Genomic DNA, 21,885 nt, shown 5'->3' on the forward strand with positions numbered 1-21,885 from the left:
AACAAAATTCGTATTCTTGTTGCAAATATAACTGCTTAGTCACTGATCTTTCATAAGATTAATAAAAATGGTTTAAAATAAAAAGTATAATTGTTCCATCTGTGTGTATTTTAAGCACCACAGAAATGGTTGTAGAACATTCACCTTCGATTAAAAATTTTCAGTGCCAGGAATCGAACCCAGACTACCCACATGTCAGGTAAGAAGTCTACCACAGAACAGTGTAGTCCATAGAAATACAACAAAGAGTAGTGAATTAAGGATGCTCTGGTGGACCACTTGTCACCCCTGCTCTGTACGTGGATGATTTCTGCATTTGTGCTAGCTCACAGTTACCATATTTACTCGAATCTAAGCCGGACTTTTTTTCCAGTTTTTGTAATCCAAAACACCACCCGCGGCTTAGAATCGAGTGCAAAGTAAGTGGAAGTTATGAAAAATGTTGGTAGGTGCCGCCCCAATTAACTTCTGCTGTCGAATATACGTAGCGCTACACAGGCATGCTTCGCAGGCACAAAGATAAATACTGGCACCAAAACCTCTGCGTCAGTAACTAAATTAAAAGAAGAGGTAGAAGAATGTAAACATTATGCCATGTATTCTTTTGTCTTTGCTGCTATCTCATTTAAATCATGTGTGCCAAATAAACTACGAAACTAGAGTGAAACAATAGCAAACATGGAAGAATATACATATCATGTCATGTTTATATTCGTATTATTCTTATGCTGAATAGTGATACAGTCAGAAATTAAGCATGGCAACTGACTAGATTTTTAAATCTAAGATGACTATAATTTCTGTGCAGAATATAATGTACTAAAGAGGCATCTGCAAAGATTTTCAAACGGAGAAAAATTTTCGCTAGACTCTCGTTCAGAACATCTTCTATCATACGCAGTCTATTATATGGTTCTTGTTGATCATTATCAAAGAAAGCAGCAGTGTAAGTAACAACAGATAACATTCTCTTGCCATTGTTTCGCTTATGAGACAGTTCCTCTCTTTTGTTTATTGTAAGTTGTGGTAGCACGCACAAAAGCAAGCCATACCGTGAGCGGTGACAGGTTGTAAACACTCATTATCAGAATGTGACAAACAATGCATGACAGTACAATAATGCGTTTTCAGCTTAGTGACGTAAACACCTATAACAAAGAGAATGGTACTTACCAAATCAAAGCAAAATAAGCAGTCGATTCAAACCAGACGAAGCATGTGAAAAAGGAAGGGTAACCATATAAATACGAACAGGGCGCCTGACACATAGCAATGGCTACTTGGTAAAGCTTAACTGTTAAGCTTACGACTTGAACCAAACTACTGTACCTGTACCTCCAGGGTGCCATTCGATCTAAATTGTGTCACATATACAATGGACCAACTTTGTTTGGATGTGGAATGTGATCTAAAACTTTTGTCTCCCCTTGAATGTAGTCTGAAATTTCAGGTGCAGCTTAGAGTCAGGAATTTTTTTTCCTTGATTTCAAGTATCAGTTTTCAGGTGCAGCGTAGATTCGAGTAAATATGGTAGTGGCCTCTGCGGAATGACAGCTCCAGGGTGCCATCTGGCACACTTCCATATGGATACTTAAACAGTTTTCAATTCTCCCCCCTTAAGTAGAGGGTGGTGCATTTCTGTCACTGTAATATGGTCCATCTTGATCTGGAGCTCTAGCTTGATGCCCAACACCTGACTGGGGTCCCTGCTTCCGTTTCTTGGGTCTTGTTTATGACAAAAAGCTTAGTTGGTTGCGGTTGCCCCCATATCCATAATCTGAATGTTGGCTGTTGTAAATTCAGTGTCCTTTGCATCCTTGCCCACACCTCTTGGGGGTGCAGATCATTCATCCCTTCCCCGCATTTACTGGGCATCAGTTCTGTCTTGTCTGGACTATGACTGTCAAGTTTATAGACCAGCTGATCCTTCCTCTTGGTCATGGCTCACTATCCTGGTATCCGTTTAGCCACTGGTGCCTTTTGCACTAGCTCTGTCAACAACTTCTGGTTGACATTGGGATTCCTCCTCTTTAGATTTGGTGGTCCTGGTTCCCTACGCCGTCAGTATCCACTCTTCCCTGCTCGCCTCTCCTGACCGAGCGAGGTGGCGCAGCGGTTAGCACACTGGACTCACATTCGGGAGGGCGGCGGTTTAATCCCGCGTCCGACCATCCTGATTTAGGTTTCCCGTGATTTCCTTGAATCGCTCCAGATAAATGTCGGGATGGTTCCTCTGAAAGGGCACGGCTGACTTTCTTCCCTGTCCTTCCCTAATCTGATGAGACCGATGACCTTGCTGTTTCGTCTCTCCCCTCAAACAACCCAGCCCCAATCCCACCTTTCCTGGTACATTCTTTTTGCGGCTTACTGCTGCCCACCCTGGGGTTGATTGACCAGTTGGGCTTCGTCTGTCTTCTCTCCGCTCTGATTTTCATCTCCCCTCTTTGTCCTCTTCCTCATGTTTTCTCCTGACCCCATCCCCTTTCCTCCCGTTGTTTAGACCCTTGGTCCCGGATTTGAATGGATCTCTTCTAGGGTTCAAAAGTGTCCATCACTCCAGTCATGTTCTGTTGTTCGTTCCAAATGTCCTTGTGGGAGTTTCAGGATGCCATTGTTTTTTTACACCGATGGCTCTAAATCCACTGATTGTGGGGTATGGAGTCACATCTTCTGTTGGCATGGAACACCATCTCTTGCCTGCCACGTGTGGGGTGTTTACTGCAGAATTGATGGCCATCTGTGGAGCCCTCTGCTTCATTAAATGGCCCTCACTTGCCTAAGTTGTGTTATGTACGTACTCAATGAGTGGCCTTGAGGCTATCACCAGAAGTTTTCCAGCCACCCTCTGGTATCTGCCGTCCACGTTCTTCTTGCTGGACTTGTTGGTGCTACGTGCTCGATTGATATCCTTTGGATCCCTGACTACGTAGGTATCCCGGGTAATGAACTTGCTGATCATCTGGGTGGGAGGGTATTCGCTGGGTACCTATGCCCCATTCTCCCTGTCTCGTCCAGAGATGGGTTTGTGCTGACTATTGGTCTGTCACCTTCATTATGGCCATTCTAGATTGACCCAGGGTTTTTTTACTCTGCAAGGAGCAAACCCCTCCCCCCATCCCCATTTTAGTTGTGAGGCTTTCCTCAGTGTGATTTGTATTTTGCTGGACTATCCCCGCCTTTTGGCCCTTCACACTAAATATGCTCTCCCTCCTTCCTCTGCAATTTGAGTGTCTCAGTTATCGTAGGCATTGATTATGATGGCCTTGACCTTGTCTCCACACTGGTCGGGTTCTCCCCATCTTTTCCCTCCATTTTGTTTGGTCTGTTTTGTTTCCCCACCATGTGTAGTGTTTCTGGGGTGCCCTGCTCTCCCTGTTTCCACCCACTCCACTCCTCCTCTTTCCTTTTTCTATTACCCTGACATCCATTTTCTGTCCTTGTTTGCCCATTATCCCTTCCCCTTGACTGGACTGTGCTATTTGTGCTGTTCCTCCATTGTAGAACATGGGACTGATGACCGTGCTCGTCCCCCCCCCCCCCCCTCCTTCCCCCATGAAAAAGGAAAAAAAATCAACCAGCTGTGAGGTGAAATTTATACACTTAAATGTTTTCAGAGTAGAATAATGTCAGACTTTCTACTATGTTGCAGTTAATATTGTGTACAATTGCTTTGCAGGAAGATGTGGTGTTGGACATTCTAGGCCTAGCCCACCAGTACGGTTTTGTGGACCTGGAGGCGAGTATTTCAGACTACTTGAGGGAGGCCTTGCAGGTGCGGAATGCCTGTATTGTGTTTGATGCTGCGCGGCTTTACGGTCTCACCCATCTGCAAGCGGTATGTGCCGCCTACATGGAGAGGCATGCTGCCGAGATGCTCAGGCACCAGACTTTCTTGCAGCTGTCACCGGTGAGTGCTACCAGTGGACACTGTCATTGTCAGTGTGTTCTGCCCAGTATTTATGAGGTACAGTGAACTGGATAATATCTTGAACAAAGTTAAAAGATGAACATCAACAAAAGTAAAACAGTGGTGATTAATTGTAGTTGAGTGTCTGTGGGATGATACAGGGTATCTTGTACAGAATTTCTTTGGTGTAATGAATGGCAGCTTACTCTAAATGTAGAGAACATGTAGGTTAATGCAGGTAAGTAAGAAAAACAGTCCTGTAATGTTAGAATACTGTATTAGTGGCCACTGCTTGACATAGTAATGTTGATTAAATATAAAGCCTTAAATGTTGCAGAGCAATATGAAATTGAGTGAGTGCTTATGGTCGGTAATAGGGACAGATAGTTGACTTTGGTTTATTAGGAGTATTCTAGGAAGAGGTAACTTATCTACAAAGGAGGCAGTAAATATAACTCTAGTGCAACCCATTCCTGAGTACTCGATTGTTTGTATCCCCACCGTGTCGGATTAAAGAAATATATCGAAGCAGTTCAGTTTCTTGCAGCTAGATTTGTACTGGTAAGTTCGATCAATGTCAAGTACTACAGAAGTACTTCATGAAGATACATATGGGAATTTCTTGATGGAAGATGACATGGTTTTTGTGAAACACTAATGACAAAATTTTGAGAACCTGCATTTGAGACTGACGGCAGAAAAATTCTACAGTTTCCAACTTAGATTTCACAAAAGGACTACGAAGACCATGATGTGACACAGTAATAGTAGTAGATGAGGTTTGTTATTTGGTCAACAAAGTACCTGATAATGGCAGAAATATAGAAAGTCTTTCCTGGATGTATTTGTCTGGAATGTAGCATTGTGCAGAAGTGAAATGTGGACAATAAACTGTCCAGATAAGAAATTTGGTGCTACAGAAGTATGCTGAACATTATATTGGATAACTAATGAAGAGGTACTTACTGAAATTGGTGAAGAAAGATGTCACAGGATGTGACTAAAACATCAGATTGATTGATAGGTCACATACTGATTCATGGGTCAATTTGCAAATGGAGGGTAGAGCGGGGGGAAGAGGAGATAAAAAATTGTAGAGAAACCAATCCAGTGGTCGAGGTGGTGTAAAAAGGTCCCCGAGACAGCACGCTGTGCTTTTGCCAGCTTTCATTTATGTTTTATGGCTGCATGGGGGAACAATAGCTGTCTGTGGAACAATAGCCGTCTACAGAGCTGTGACAACATTGAGGTGTTGCAGTACAGATTTCTTGTTAGCAATGAAACAACTAAATTAGTTCGTCTGTTGGTAGTGTTACTGAGTGCTGTGCTGAACACTTAATGAACTTTCAAAATCCAGAACTTGTGAAATCAGCAGTTGCTGAACATAGTCTCACAAATAAACAGAAATAACATGAATAAGATAAAATCATATCCTTTCCTTCTACACACCAGGATTCTGTATTAAAGAATCAGTAATCAGGATGCCTTTAATGTGGACAGTGGTTTTAATCTTAGCAGTGTTTGGAAGCAAGCTCTTGATACTGAGAAGACATTCAAAAATGCACTGAATTATCTACGTTCCTATGAGATTACTGGCTCTCTCAATGCAGACATAGACACAGCCTCTGGCAGCACGACGTAATGACAATGTACACCAACCGATTGCTAGGGATCTGAAAATGTAGCATGTATTTTCGGCAAAATTCGAGACTATCTTTGGCGAAATTTGCATATATAATATTTTAATAAATGATTAGGCCTTTACTTTTAAAGGGTTGTCACACCTCATGCTTGAAAATAAGCCTTAGTGCTTTGAAATTGACTAAAAAGAGACTGTTTCTGTTGAGAAGCAGTGCCATTTTCATGCTTCTGATTTAAGGCCATTCTCAACATTATTTTTCTTTTCCCATCCTGTTTCGTAATTAAAAGATCTGTAGGGTAGCAATTTTGATGTTTTTCATGGGAATTCGTAGCTGTTCGACCCATAATTTACAATGTTACAGATAGAACCTACAAGGTAGATGACTTGGAAGCAGAACCAAAGATATGTCAATTCACATGTTAGGAGAAGATTCATTGAAGTCAAAATATATTAACGGATTTTGTTTTCCGGTTGCCTTACAGTGCAGAGTACGGACACTATAAATCGGCACTTGGCCATGAGTGTAAAACAGACTATAATGGGAGAGAAGCAGGGTGGGAAACAAGCCCTCTCACAGGGCACCCAGCCTGCATCTGTTTTGTGTTTCTGCAGTAGCACAATCTTTTGCCTGGTCATAGGGATTGCCAGTCCCATTTGGTTTTGATGATCATTATCAAACTCCATAGTGGACCAGGATTAGTTTCTTCACTCATTTCAAAATAAGAAAAACAGCCTGCAGCACAGAATGCAAAGCGTTTAGCGTGGGCTAGTGTGCAGTCGCTTGCTGATGCTGGCTGTGCCATAAATGAGGTGGTTCAGACCCAACGCCTGACAGTATTTGACGCAATCACAATTCAGAACACCTGCCACCTAGAACTGCCATCTTAAGGTGTCAGCTTTATAGCAGCTTTTGAACTTCAGCTAGTAGGCAAACTTATGTGTATGTTTGTTCTAAGCTGCTAGGACCCACGATTGAGTCCTAATATGATTGTCCCTTTACATGGACCATTAAACTTCCCACAATTAGTGTGGCAGCAGAGAATCAAGTGCAGTGATATGTCATTGCATTCATGCAATTTTTGTTTTGAAAACACATTCTTATGCACATCATTTTTAGAAATCTTTCTCCACTAGATCTGCAATACCAATAACCGAAAACTGAGTTCATTTTCAGTGTTTGCATAAAGAACGTAAAGCCATTTCAAAATACACCTGATAAAATAGTTCATAGGAGTACAGTTCACTGTGAAATAGCATTTATTGTGCAATTTCACATTTTTGTGTTTAGAGTCAGATATCACAACTGTATTCATATTTAACACCAGCTGCGAATTTTGCAGAGTCCCTATCAATAGCAAGCCATGTGTGAGCGGTAAATGTTCACCACAACAGCAGTTAAGTTGGTCAGTTATTCCTGGCAAAGAGAATTCAGGATTTCATTGAAATCTTGAGATTTTACCCAGATTTGACGTGACGAATAAACTGAGAATGTTTTGTACAGTTATGAAAGGGTACTCAGTCAAATTGGGGAGGAAAGAAATTTATGATGCAATCTTAATAAAAGAAGGGATCTGTTGATACAACACGTTCTGAATCGGCAGTTTGGTAAAGGAGGCAGGAGGAAAATTGGAGGGGGAGACAATGGCTTTAATACCATTAGGAGCAGCAAAAACTGCAGGTTGCAGTAGTCAGGCAGAGATGAAGAAGATTGCATGGGGTAGGCTAGTATGGAGGACTGCTTCAAACCAGTCTTCAGTTGAAAATTACCACCACCACCATCTCCTCCTCCTCCTCTTGTACCCACAGAAAACAGGAAAATGTCAGTAGTAACCATTTTGTATGGCATGTTGCAGGAAGCCCTCACAGAGCTGCTGTCACGCGACTCCTTCTATGCCCCCGAGGTTGACATCTTCCGTGCTGTGTGCCAGTGGGCTGCAGCCAACCCTGAGTGTTGTGAGCGGGCATTGGGGGAAGTGGTGTCAACAGTGCGGCTGCCCCTCATGTCCCTCTCAGAGCTGCTCGGCGTTGTCAGGCCTGCCGGCCTGGTCTCCGCAGATGCGATCCTCGACGCCATCCAGGCTCGGACCCAGGCCCGGAACTCGGATCTCCATTACAGGGGCATGCTGTGTAAGTTCACCCTTTGCTACATTTTTTGTGAGTAAAGTGAAATTTTACATTTGCAAACAGTGCTGTTTTTAAAACGTGAGTGTACAACCTGTTGCTGTTTGTGTTTGGAGGAATAAAGCCAGGAACGTTCCAGGAAACAAATGCAAAAGTGAGAATTCTTGATGTTACTTCCTCTGGTGTCCAGCTGCCTTGCTATCCATATTTAAGATTCAAATACTACAAAAATTTATAGTTTCCTTCTTGTTTTATTATTATTAACCCTTTCGTGGCTGCTAGCGCCAAGCTTCCTGCCTGCTTGGCCGGCTAATGGGGCGAATGTTTTGTGCGCCTGGCCAGTGGACTGTGGACGTGGCCCTAGGACTGCTGAAGGCTGCAGCCACTGTAGGCCACTTGCACAAAGAACCCCTTTTCAATATTACTCTTTTTAAAATCATCATCTCACTGTACCGTCATATTGGTTGCAGTTTACGGTCACCATGAAAGAGAGCTTCAGAACTAATCTGACCTTTCTTCTATAAGTGTTTTTATTTGTGACTGAAGAATTCTGTAACTTGAGATTTACATTATATACTGCACAAGTACGTTTCCAGATCCATAGTTTTGAAAGGAGCCATTCATAGACGCTCGGAACTTGGACAGTCTTCTGCTCCATGCAGCAATGAGTGTTGCTCAGAAACTGTATATATATTTTGCTGCACTGTTTGCCTTTTGTGGCATCTTATACATCAGTTAATTAGCCCTTCAGCTTACGTATGTATGCATCTTTCCTTTTGTGTAGGTTAGGAAATCAAATTGCATCTAGCAGATCAACTCGTAAGCTGAAATGAACCAGGAGCAGGTGAAAACTGTAATGCTTTCTGACAAGAAAAGCAGATATTGACAGTTTTGGCAGTATTGTTGAAACACAGACAACAGTTAGTTGCCATTCTATATTATCCATTTACCTCCTCCTGCACCCAGGTGTACATAATGCTTTTAGCCTCAGGCCTTCCTACCTGTTGGTCATAGATGCAGCTGTAGCCCCGAAAGAGTTAATCTCCTTTATTCAGTATTTTTCTTGGTGAGGTGTCAAAAATGTGTGTGTTAATAATGTTCAAACCTACAGAGGCAAAAGTGTGAATACATCGACCCAGAGCCATCCCCTCATCCAGCTGTGCAACAAGCCATCAAACACTTGCCTCAAGGGACAAAGTCACCAGTTACACAACCTGGCAGGCTGGAAAGGACAGGAGTACTCCCGTGAAGACTTCCTACATCCCTCCAGCCAACCAACACCTGAGTCTTCCTCTGCTAACTGGACAGGCTCGAAGAAGTCCAACAAAGGCAAACGGTCTTCTCCTTCGCCGACTCTTAGATTCTCTTCGACGGTGTCACCTCATGATAACTTTGCCCAGCTGGCCTCCATGTCGCTGGTGTGCACGACCAACCGTTCTTCTGCGTTGGACTCTGCAGACCAACAGCACGAGAATGATGATGCTTCTGTGGACCTCAAGGAGCAGGATCCTCCTGCCTCTATGCCCTATGTAGCAGTGAATCTTCGCAGGCTGGCACTCGGCAGTCGCCAGGGCGACATACCTTAATTTCTTGCTCATCATGACTCTCCTACAATGGGACATTGGCAGCCTTTGATCCAACAAAGAGGATTTACGGCTGCTTTTAGAATCGCAGCGTCCCCTTGTACTCTGCCTTCCGGAAACAAAATTGCATCCACATGACTGCTTTGAGCTTTCACATTACTTCCCAGTCAGTTTCGATCTTCTCCCTGACAACCCGTCTTGAAGCTGTTGCAGTTTGCCTTTTCCTTCCTCTCTTGACATTTTCCCTTTGTACCATTTATATCCCTCCGTCATTTGATGTCAGCAGGGCAGACTTCCTCCAGCTTATTGAGTAGCTACTTCACCCATTTCTGTTGCTCAGTGACTTTAATGCGCACCATCCCCTTTGGGGTTCTCCCAGAACCTACCAGAGAGGTGCTCTCTTGGCTGATCTTCTCAAAGTAGCCTTAACACAGGAGCACCCATGTTTGTTTCTGACTCCTCTACACACCTATTCTCGTTTGGACCTATCCTTCTGCACTGCCCAAGCTTGCCCATGGTCTTGAGTTTTCTGTTCTTTGTGACACTTACTGAAGCGATTATTTTTCGTATGCTATCCATTTGCTGACTCCTATCCTACCTGCGTGCACACCCAAATGGCAGCTTACTAACGCTGACTTGCAGCATTGCTCCTCCCTGACAACCTTCAGTGAACACGGTTCCCCCAGTTGTGATGATCAGGTGAACTATCTTACAAACGTTATCCTTACTGCTGAAGAACGTTCCATTTCCTGCACTTCCTCTGTACCAAGCTGTTTCCCAGTCCCTTGGTGGACTGAGGCATGCTGTGATGCAGTTTGCGCGCAGAGACGTGCTCCATGTTTTTAACTGTCATCCTATGATGGCAAATTGCATTCATTATAAACTGATGCATACACAGTGTTGTTGCATTATTTGGGATAGCAAGAAAGCTAGCTGGATTCCATTCACTAGTTCTTTTAACAGTTCCACTCCCTCCTCTGTCATGTGGGCCAACCTCAGATGGCTCTCTGGGACGCAGATCCATTCCCCAATTTCATGCCTTGATAGTAGCGGAAGATGTCAAAGTGCACCTTATTGCTATTTCCAAAACCTTGGGCCAGCATTTTGTGGAAATTTTGAACTCTTCCCACTATCACCCTTCCTTTCCTTTATCGGAAACGAATGGAGGAGGCTCGGGCGATATCCTTTTCTTCTCAGAATCGTGAGTGCTACAATTCAGCCTTTACTATGAGGGAGCTAGATCATGCTCTCACTTCATCCCGATCCTCCGCCCCAGGGCCAGACGCTGTTCACATTCAGATGTTGCAGCATGTTTCACTTGGTGGCAAGCACTTTCTGCTTAATACGTACAACCACATCTGGGCAGAGGACACGTTTCTGCGACACCGGCAAGAAGCCACTATCATACACAAACCTAAGTCCAGTAAGAACAAACACCTTCCTTCTAGCTACCTCCCCATCTCTCTCACCAGCTGTGTTTGCAAGGTGATGGAACATATGATTGTGTTTTCAAGGTGATGGAACTTATGATTCATGCCCAACTGGTAGGGTGGGTCGAGTCTCACAATTTTCTAACCACTGCACAGTGTGGATTTAGAGCGAGACATTCTGCAGTTGACCATCTCGTCACTTTGTCCACCCATGTCATGAATGGTTTTCTGCAGAAATCCCAGACTGTGGCCACGTTTTTCGATTTGGCGAAAGCTTAAGACACTTGCTGGAGGACTGGTATCCTCCATATTCTCTACACGTGGGGCTCACTGGTCGCCTGCTCCATTTCCTGGAGGAATTTGTAACAGATTGAGTTTTCAAGGTCTGTGTGGGTCCTGCCTTGTCGGCAGCTTTATCCAGAAATATGGTGTGCCTCATGGTTCCGTCCTGAGTGTCGTTCTCCTTGCTATCGCCATTAACCCTGTAATGGCCCCTCTAGTGCCGGGCATCTCCGGCTCCCTTTTTGTTGACAATTTTGCCATATATTACAGTTCTTCACAGACCTGTCTCATTGAGCAACATCTTCAGAGATGCCTCAATCGTCCTTACTCGTGAAGCATCGACATTGGCATTTGTTTTTCCAGTGCCAAAACCGTTGTATGAATTTCTGGGCACGCAGTTGGTTTCTCCCACTGTCTGTACGTCTTAGGCCTATTGCTCTTCCATTCATTGAAACTGCGAAATTCCTTGGGCTCATGCTCGATAGGAAACTCCCTTGATCCTCCAAAGTGTCTTAGCTGGAAGCTCGCTGAACACGGTCCTTCAATGTCACACATGTCCTGAATGATACATCCTGGGGTGCAGATCGAACCACCCTCTTGTTTGTACAGGCCCCTGGTCCTGTTGAAACTGGATAACAGGTGTTTTGTTTATGCATCTGCACATTTGTCCCTCTTCCACTGTCTCAATACTATCCACCATCGTGACACTCTGGCCTTTTACACTAGCCAGGTTGAGAGTCTGTATGCAGAAGCTGCTGAGCTACCACTGTTCTACTGCCGTGACTTTCTCCTCAGCAGGTACGCATGCAGTTTGTCTGCCAAGGCTGCCCATCCTATGCTGCCTTCTTTAATGACACCTTTGATCGCCAGTATGGGATGCGTCCCTCTTCTCTGTTACCTCATGGAGTTCGCTTTCGGCTCTTGCTCCAGCAGCTTAACTTCTTGCTCTCTGCAACTTTCCCTGTGGGGTGTGAACCCTTCACCACTGTGGCTTCACGCATCGGCCTATGTTCACCTTGGTCTTCATTCACATCCTAAGGACACTGCTCCATCCTCACTCAATCGCCTTCAGTTTCACAACCTTCGCATGGAACTTTGCAACTGTACCTATGTGTACACTGATGGCTCTCGGACTGACCGTGGTGTCAGGTGTGCCTTCGTCATTGGTGCCGATGTTCTTTGGTCTCTGCTCCTGGCACACTGCTCAGTATTTACAGCATAGCTCTTCACCCTGTATCAGGCCACAGAGTACATCCAGTGACACAGGCTTTTCAATAGTGTCATCTGCTCACTCTATCTCAGCGCCCTTCAAAGCTTGTATGTGCTGTACACTGCCCATCTGCTAGTGCAACGTGTCCAGGAAAACTGTCACTTGCTTACTTTTGATAGAGCCATTGTGATGTTTATGTGGATTGCTGGTCTTTGCGGTCTGACAGGAAATGAGGCTGCTGACACTGCTGCCAAGGCTGCAGTCCTCATACCTCAGCCCATTAGTTCTTACATTCCTTCTGATGATCTCTGTGTTGCCACATCTACATCTACATCTACATTTATACTCCGCAAGCCACCCAACGGTGTGTGGCGGAGGGCACTTTACGTGCCACTGTCATTACCTCCCTTTCCTGTTCCAGTTGTGTATGGTTCGCGGGAAGAACGACTGTCTGAAAGCCTCCGTGCGCGCTCTAATCTCTCTAATTTTACATTCGTGATCTCCTCGGGAGGTATAAGTAGGGGGAAGCAATATATTCGATACCTCATCCAGAAACGCACCCTCTCGAAACCTGGCGAGCAAGCTACACCGCGATGCAGAGCGCCTCTCTTGCAGAGTCTGCCACTTGAGTTTATTAAACATCTCCGTAACGCTATCACGGTTACCAAATAACCCTGTGACGAAACGCGCCGCTCTTCTTTGGATCTTCTCTATCTCCTCCGTCAGACCGATCTGGTACGGATCCCACACTGATGAGCAATACTCAAGTATAGGTCGAACGAGTGTTTTGTAAGCCACCTCCTTTGTTGATGGACTACATTTTCTAAGCACTCTCCCAATGAATCTCAACCTGGTACCCGCCTTACCAACAATTAATTTTATATGATCATTCTACTTCAAATCGTTCCGCACGCATACTCCCAGATATTTTACAGAAGTAACTGCAACCAGTGTTTGTTCCGCTATCATATAATCATGCAATAAAGGATCCTTCTTTCTATGTATTCGCAATACATTACATTTGTCTATGTTAAGGGTCAGTTGCCACTCCCTGCACCAAGTGCCTATCCGGTGCAGATCTTCCTGCATTTCGCTACAATTTTCTAATGCTGCAACTTCTCTGTATACTACAGCATCATCCGCGAAAAGCCGCATGGAACTTCCGACACTATCTACTAGGTCATTTATATATATTGTGAAAAGCAATGGTCCCATAACACTCCCCTGTGGCACGCCAGAGGTTACTTTAACGTCTGTAGACGTCTCTCCATTGATAACAACATGCTGTGTTCTGTTTGCTAAAAACTCTTCAATCCAGCCACACAGCCGGTCTGATATTCCGTAGGCTCTTACTTTGTTTATCAGGCGACAGTGCGGAACTGTATCGAACACCTTCCGGAAGTCAAGAAAAATAGCATCTACCTGGGAGCCTGTATCTAATATTTTCTGGGTCTCATGAACAAATAAAGCGAGTTGGGTCTCACACGATCGCTGTTGCCGGAATCCATGTTGATTCCTACATAGTAGATTCTGGGTTTCCAAAAACGACATGATACTCGAGCAAAAAACATGTTCTAAAATTCTACAACAGATCGACGTCAGAGATATAGGTCTATAGTTTTGCGCATCTGCTCGACGACCCTTCTTGAAGACTGGGACTATCTGTGCTCTTTTCCAATCATTTGGAACCGTCCGTTCCTCTAGAGACTTCCGGTACACGGCTGTTAGAAGGGGGCAAGTTCTTTCGCGTACTCTGTGTAGAATCGAATTGGTATCCCGTCAGGTCCAGTGGACTTTCCTCTATTGAGTGATTCCAGTTGCTTTTCTATTCCTTGGACACTTATTTCGATGTCAGCCATTTTTTCGTTTGTGCGAGGATTTAGAGAAGGAACTGCAGTGCGGTCTTCCCCTGTGAAACAGCTTTGGAAAAAGGTGTTTAGTATTTCAGCTTTACGCGTGTCATCCTCTGTTTCAATGCCATCATCATCCCGTAGTGTCTGGATATGCTGTTTCGAGCCACTTACTGATTTAACGTAAGACCAGAACTTCCTAGGATTTTCTGTCAAGTCGGTACATAGAATTTTACTTTCGAATTCACTGAACGCTTCACGCATAGCCCTCCTTACGCTAACTTTGACATCGCTTAGCTTCTGTTTGTCTGAGGGGCTTTGGCTGCGTTTAAACTTACAGTGAAGCTCTCTTTGCTTTCGCAGTAGTTTCCTAACTTTGTTGTTGTACCACGGTGGGTTTTTACCATCCCTCACAGTTTTACTCGGCACGTACCTGTCTAAAACGCATTTTACGATTGCCTTGAACTTTTTCCATAAACTCTCAACATTGTCAGTGTCGGAACAGAAATTTTCGTTTTGATCTGTTAGGTAGTCTGAAATCTGCCTTCTATTACTCTTGCTAAACAGATAAACCTTCCTCCCTTTTTTTATATTCCTATTAACTTCCGTATTCAGGGATGCTGCAACGGCCTTATGATCACTGATTTCCTGTTCTGTACATACAGAGTCAAAAAGTTCGGGTCTGTTTGTTATCAGTAGGTCCAAGATGTTATCTCCACGAGTCGGTTCTCTGTTTAATTGCTCGAGGTAATTTTCGGATAGTGCACTCAGTATAATGTCACTCGATGCTCTGTCCCTACCACCCGTCCTAAACATCTGAGTGTCCCAGTCTATATCTGGTAAATGGAAATCTCCACCTAAGACTATAACATGCTGAGAAAATTTATGTGAAATGTATTCCAAATTTTCTCTCAGTTGTTCTGCCACTAATGCTGCTGAGTCGAGAGGTCGGTAAAAGGAGCCAATTATTAACCTAGTTCGGTTGTTGAGTGTAACCTCAACCCATAATAATTCACAGGAACTATCCACTTCTACTTCACTACAGGATAAACTACTACTAACAGCGACGAACACTCCACCACCGGTTGCATGCAATCTATCCTTTCTAAACACCGTCTGTACTTTTGTAAAAATTTCGGCAGAATTTATCTCTGGCTTAAGCCAGCTTTCTGTACCTATAACGATTTCAGCTTCGGTGCTTTCTATCAGCGCTTGAAGTTCTGGTACTTCACCAACGCAGCTTCGACAGTTGACAATTACAATACCGATTGCTGCTTGGTCCCCGCATGTCCTGACTTTGCCCCGCACCCGTTGAGGCTGTTGCCCTTTCTGTACTTGCCCAAGGCCATCTAACCTAAAAAAACCGCCCAGCCCACGCCACACAACCCCTGCTACCCGTGTAGCCGCTTGTTGCGTGTAGTGGACTCCTGACCTATCCAGCGGAACCCGAAACCCCACCACCCTATGGCGCAAGTCGAGGAATCTGCAGCCCACACGGTCGCAGAACCATCTCAACCTCTGATTCAGACCCTCCACTCGGCTCTGTACCAAAGGTCCGCAGTCAGTCCTGTCGACGATGCTGCAGATGGTGAGCTCTGCTTTCATCCCGCTAGCGAGACTGGCAGTCTTCACCAAATCAGATAGCCGCCGGAAGCCAGAGAGGATTTCCTCCGATCCATAGCGACACACATCATTGGTGCCGACATGAGCGACCACCTGCAGATGGGTGCACCCTGTACCCTTCATGGCATCCGGAAGGACCCTTTCCACATCTGGAATGACTCCCCCCGGTATGCACACGGAGTGCACATTGGTTTTCTTCCCCCCTCTTGCTGCCATTTCCCTAAGGGGGCCCATTACGCGCCTGACGTTGGAGCTCCCAACTACCAATAAGCCCACCCTCTGCGACTGCCCGGATCTTGCAGACTGAGGGGCAACCTCTGGAACAGGACAAGCAGCCATGTCAGACCGAAGATCGGTATCAGCCTGAGACAGAGCCTGAAACCGGTTCGTCAGACAAACTGGAGAGGCCTTCCGTTCAGCCCTTTGGAATGTCTTTCGCCCCCTGCCACACCTTGAGACGACCTCCCACTCTACTACAGGTGAGGGATCAGCCTCAATGCGGGCAGTATCCCGGGCAACCACAGTCGTAGTCCGATCAGGGGATGCGTGGGACGAGCTGGCCGTCCCCGACAAACCCCCATCCGGACCCCCACAGTGGTGCCCATTGGCAACAGCCTCAAGCTGTGTGACCGAAGCCAACACTGCCTGAAGCTGGGAGCGAAGGGATGCCAACTCAGCCTACATCCGAACACAGCAGTTGCAGTCCCTATCCATGCTAAAAACTGTTTTGCAAAGAACGTCTGAACTAATCTACAGAGAGAGCAAACAAATCAACAAAATTTAAATGGTTATTAAAATACAAGATTGCCTAGTAAATGCAGTAATGCTGCTACTTGCGCACTGCTGACACTGCTCGGCGGCGGAAGGAGACTACGCTAATTTACACTATTCAGGTACTAAAACGCGATGCTACAACTCTCAAATACTATAATACGCCCGAAATTTATGAATTAAACAATGCAAATACCAAAAACACGCAAAGAAATTAAGAATTAAACTATGTAACAAATGAGTGAGCTAGGAGTATACGACTTACTGCTGCAGCTGCTTATCCAACGGCGGCAGGGAGCCACCTGTCGGGAGGTGTCATCACTTTGGCATTGCCACTGGTCCTTGCTTCATGGAAATAAGCTCCGGCTTATTAAGTCTTTCCAAGCTGCTTGAACAACCTCTCGGCCCTCCTGCTGTGATATGGTCATTTCAACTAGGTTGCGTATTGGGCACTGTCTTTTTAGCTATCATCATTTGTTAAGGGGCACTATCCCACCGCTTCGTACAAATTGCACCCAAGCTTTAACTGTCCACCATTTCCCTCTGTAATGCCCATTTTTTAACTGTTTACATTTCTGCTTGGGTTTGGCGTCTGAGTCATCGGCAGTTTTATTAAACGATATGCGGGCTGGACTGTTCATCACATTTTACTTTTTGTCCGTAGTAGCAATATGGCAAACCATTTAAATTTTATTTCTGGACCTACATTTCATTATGGTGTATTTTATAGACCTTTCTCGATGTTCCTGTTTCTAGTTGTCTCCTCTTTGTTGTCTCCACTTACCTCCCTGTTGCTCCCGCACCACTTACTTTGGGCTTCAGGAGCAACATCCCTGCAACCATCGGGGATGTCAGTCCCCAATTCTGAGCTGGAGAAACGTAAGTCGTCTTCCGTTACTATCACTAGGAAGGGGTCTGTTGGGTCACTCCCTCCCCATTTCTGCTGGTGGGAAAGATGACACATGCCAGTGGCTGAAGAGCCCAAAAGCAGCTGGTCGTAGGGCTTCACGTTCACCCTTAGTCCTGGAGACTGATACAGTAAAGTCCTCCCAGCCAGGGAAACCAGGAAACCAAAGGAGTAGCGAGAGAAATGCAAAAAGAAGGTCCTCAAGACCAAGGGAATTGCAGTGGCACCCACACCACCACTACCTATAAGCTCAGCGTCTGCGGATGAGGTGGAGATTCTGGCATCTGCTGAGGACCTAGATCCCGTCAGAACCTCACACACAATGGGTGTAGACTGCTCAGGCAAAAAGTCAGTGGCAGCAGCTGACTCAGAGGTGTAAACTGACTCGTTGAATTTTCCATGTCTTCCCAGTCTCACGATGACGACATCCTCCAGTGGAATTTCGGCAGTTTTTTCCACTGCCTGGCTGAACTACGGCAACTGTTAAGATTTACACCTGCTTTCTGCGTTGTCCTCCAGGAAAGCTGGTTCCCAGCAATGCGGACTCCTACCATCCGCTGCTGTAAGGGATACTACAGGAACCGTAGTGACTATAATAGTGTGTCAGGTGGCATTTGTATTTATGTCATAAACTCAGTCTGTAATGAATGTGTGCCCCTTCAAACTCCTCTTGAAGCTGTGGCTGCCAGGATAAGGACAACACAAGAAGTAACTGTCTGCAATGTAGATCTTCCTCCAGATGGTGCAGTATCCCTGAATGTATTAACTGCACTGATGATCAACTCCCTGATAAACCTTTCCTACTTTTGTGAGATTGTAATGCTCATAACGCCTTGTGGGGTAGCACCACGCTTACTGGCCTTGGCAGAAATGTCAAAAATTTACTGTCCCAACTCGACCTGTGCCTTTTAAATTTCATCGTGGCTCATGGTAATTACTCGGCCATTGATTTATCAATTTGCAGCCCAGGCCTTCTCCCATATGTCCACTGGAGAGCATATGACGACCTGTGTGGTAGTGACCACTTTTCCATCTTCCTGTCACTGCCCCCGTGTAAAGCCCACAGATGCCTGACCAGATGGGCTTTAAACAAGGCGGACTGGGAAACTTTCACTTCTGGTGCCATCGCTGAATCTCCCCCACACGGGAATATTAATGTGATGGTTGAGCAGGTGACTACAACAATCGTTTCTGTGGCAGAAAACACGATCTCTCACTCTTTAGGGCACCCTGGCAAAAACGTTGGTGGCCACCGGAAGTCGCAAGTAAGGAGCATCTGGGGCTCTACAGCAGCATAAGCGGCACCTTCCCTGGAGGACCTCATAGCCTTTCAACTGCTCCGTGCCTGCGTTCGCCAACTTATCAAATGACGGAAGCAGGGGTGTTGGGAGAGATATGTCTCGACCCTTGGGTGCCACACATCACCTTCCCAAGTCTGGGCAAAGATCAAATGTATTTTCAGATATCAGACCCCAACAGGTGTTCCCCATGTTAACATGGCATGTTATCTACCGACGCAAACACGATTGCCGAGTACTTTACTGAGCACTATGCTGGAGCCTCTGCGCCGTAGAATTACCCCCAACCTTTCGCACTCCCAAATGGCGGCTGGAAGTGAAAATCCTCTTGTTCACTATGTGCCACAATGAATCCTATAATGCCCCTTTTACTGAGCGGGAGCTCCTCAGTGCCCTTGCACATTGCCCCGACACTGTTTCTGGACGAGATCGGATCCACTGTCAGATGATCAAACATCTCTTATCTGACTACAAGCAACATCTCCTCGTCATCTTCAACCGGATCTGGTGCGATGGTGTCTTTCCATCACAATGGCAGGAGAGCACCATCATACTGGTGCTCAAACCTGATAAAAACCTGCTGGATGTGGGTAGCTATTGGCCCATCAGCCTCAACAACATTCTTTGTAAGCTGCTGGAGCATATGGTGTGCCAGTGGTTGGGATGGGTCCTGTAGTCATGTGGCCTACTGGCTCCATGTCAGGGCGGCTTCCGCCAGGTTCACTCTACCACTGATAATCTTGTGTCCCTCGAGTCTGCCATCCGAACAGCCTTTTCCAGATGGCAACACCTGGTCGCCATCTTTTCTGATTTACAGAAAGTATATGACACCACCTGACGACGTCATATCCTTGCCACATTATACAAGTGGAGTCTCGGAGGCCTGCTGCAGATTTTTATCCAAAAATTTCCTGTTGCTTCGTATTTTCCATGTCCAAGTTGGTGTCTCCCATGCCCCCCCCTCCATATGTAGGAGAATGGGGTCCCGCAGGTCTTTGTATTGAGTGTGAGTCTATTTTTTGTGGCCATAATGGTCTAGCATCAGCTGTAGGGCCGTCCATCTCACCATCTCTGTATGCAGATAACTTCTGCATTTTGTACTGCTCCACCAGTACTGGTCTCACTGATTGGCACCTACAGGGAGTCATCCACAAAGCACAGTCATGGACTCTAGCCCACGGTTTCTAGTGTTTGGCCACAAAGTCTTGTGTTATGCACTTCTGTTGGCATCGTACCGTTCATCCAAAACCAGAACTTTACCTTAATGACGATCCACTCATTGTAGTGGAGATATATCGATTGTTAGGACTGGTTTTCGATGTCCGATTGACTTTGCTTCCTCACCTTCGTTAGCTTGAGCGGAACTGCTGGCAGCATGTCAATGCCCTCCCCTGCCTGAGCAACACAAACTGGGCTGCAGATCGCTCTACGCTGCTGCAGCTCTACAGAGTCCTTGTTCAATCCCGCCTTGGCTATGGGAGTGTGGTTTATGGTTCAGCGGCATCCTCAGCATTGAATTTACTCGACCCAGTACACCACTGTGGCGTTTGCCTAGAGACAGGAGCTTTTAGGACACTTCTAGTGACCAGTCTCCTTGTGGAGGTCAGAGTCCCTCCATTGCAGGTCAGGCATGCACAACTGCTGACTAGTTATGTTGCACACGTTCCTGCGCATCCTAATCACCATCTCCTTTTCCCACCCACAGCGGTTCATCTCCTGCATCAGCGGCCCAGGTCAGGGCTTCCAATTGCAGTTCGTGTCCATTTCTGACCTGGAGTCCTTTCCTTTACCACCTATTCTTGAAGTCCATTCACGTACACCTCCATGGTGTACACCTAGGCCGTGACTTTGCCTGTACCTTTCATATGGCCCTAAGGCCTCAGTTAATCCCGTGGCTCTCCGCTGCCACTTCCTCTCGATTCTTGAGATTTACTGAGGCCAAAATGTGGTTTACAGTGATGGCTCGATGGCTGATAGTCAAGCCAGCTTCGCGTATGTCTGTGGAGGACATATTGAACAGCATTCCTTGCCCGATGACTGCTGTGTTTTCACTGCCGAGGTGGTAACTATCTTTCATGTTATTGAGCACATCCGTTCATGCCCTGGGGAGTCGTTTCTTCTGTGTACTGACTCCTTGAGCCGCCTACAAGGTATCAGACAGTGCTACCCTCATCATCCTTTGGTAGTGTCCATCCAGGAGTCCATCTATGCCCTGGAACGGTACGGTCATTCAGTGGTGTTTGTTTGGACTTCAGGTCACATTGGAAGCCCAGGCAACATACTTGCCGACAGGCTGTGTGGAAACCTCTATGGAGATCGGCTTCTCTGCAACTGATCTGCGTGTAGTAGTATGCCACGAGGTTTATGTGGCTTTGGGAGGTGAAATGGCATAACTTCAGCACGCACAACAAACTGCGTGCCATTAAGGAGACTATGAATGTGTGGCAGTCCTCCATGTGGGCCTCTCACAGGGACTTTGTTGTTCTCTGTCGGCTACACATTGGTCACGCTTGGGTGACACAAGACTACCTCCTGCACCGTGATGACCCACCTCAGTGTCGGTGCGGAGCTCGGCTGACCTTTTTTGGTGAGTTTTCCTTCTTTGGCTGCCCTGCGACGGGCTCTTCAGTTACCGGACTCGTTGCCATTAATTTTAGCTGATGCTGCCTCATCGGCTAATTTAGTTTAACGTTATATATGTGATGGTGGGTTTTATCATTCTATATAAGTTTTAGTGCATATCCTTTGTCCCTTGGTGTTCTCCACTATAATGCTTTTAGGGTGGATGTTTTAATGTGTCACAGAGTGGCTGGCTTTTCCTTTTTATATTCTCATGGTCGACCAGCCATGGTTATCTGCTCTCTTGTTTTTACCCCTTCCCTTCTACTCGTTTCTTGCTTCTCTCTGTGGTTTTCTTTTCCTGTTTTGTCCATAGTAGTCCTGGTTGTCCTTCTGTCGTTCTTAGGCAGGATGAAGGTGGTTATAGAGCTGGGGTCTAGTGAAGATTGATATCAGGAGGATTTTAGGGACAACTGGTGCGTTGCAAGGAAAACTTCCATCTGTGTGGCTCAGAGAAACTGTTTGAAGATCCAGTAGCTTGAGTTGTGAAGCTGCCATTGAAATTTAACATGTTATTGCCAGCAGTGCATTGTGCTAGCTCTGCTCTCAGCCAGTTTGGCGATAGCCTTATATTTGGGAAGGCTGTTGGTGATCATGCCTGCATCAAATGGTGTGTAGAATTTTAAACAATTTAAACTCCAC

The 21,885-nt window shown here is 45.7% G+C and overlaps 1 protein-coding gene across 1 annotated transcript in view; it reads left to right on the plus strand.

Annotated features, from left to right (window-relative positions):
- LOC124550881 (BTB/POZ domain-containing protein 9) overlaps window positions 1-21,885 on the plus strand; it is a 132,197-nt gene that overhangs the window by 55,058 nt on the left and 55,254 nt on the right. The window contains exons 4-5 of the mRNA XM_047125640.1: window positions 3,677-3,907; window positions 7,403-7,676. Coding sequence (XP_046981596.1) covers window positions 3,677-3,907; window positions 7,403-7,676 — 505 coding nt within the window. The remainder of the gene's footprint in view (window positions 1-3,676; window positions 3,908-7,402; window positions 7,677-21,885) is intronic.

This window comes from Schistocerca americana, chromosome 9, assembly GCF_021461395.2.
Source record: "Schistocerca americana isolate TAMUIC-IGC-003095 chromosome 9, iqSchAmer2.1, whole genome shotgun sequence".
Lineage (NCBI taxonomy): Eukaryota > Metazoa > Arthropoda > Insecta > Orthoptera > Acrididae > Schistocerca > Schistocerca americana.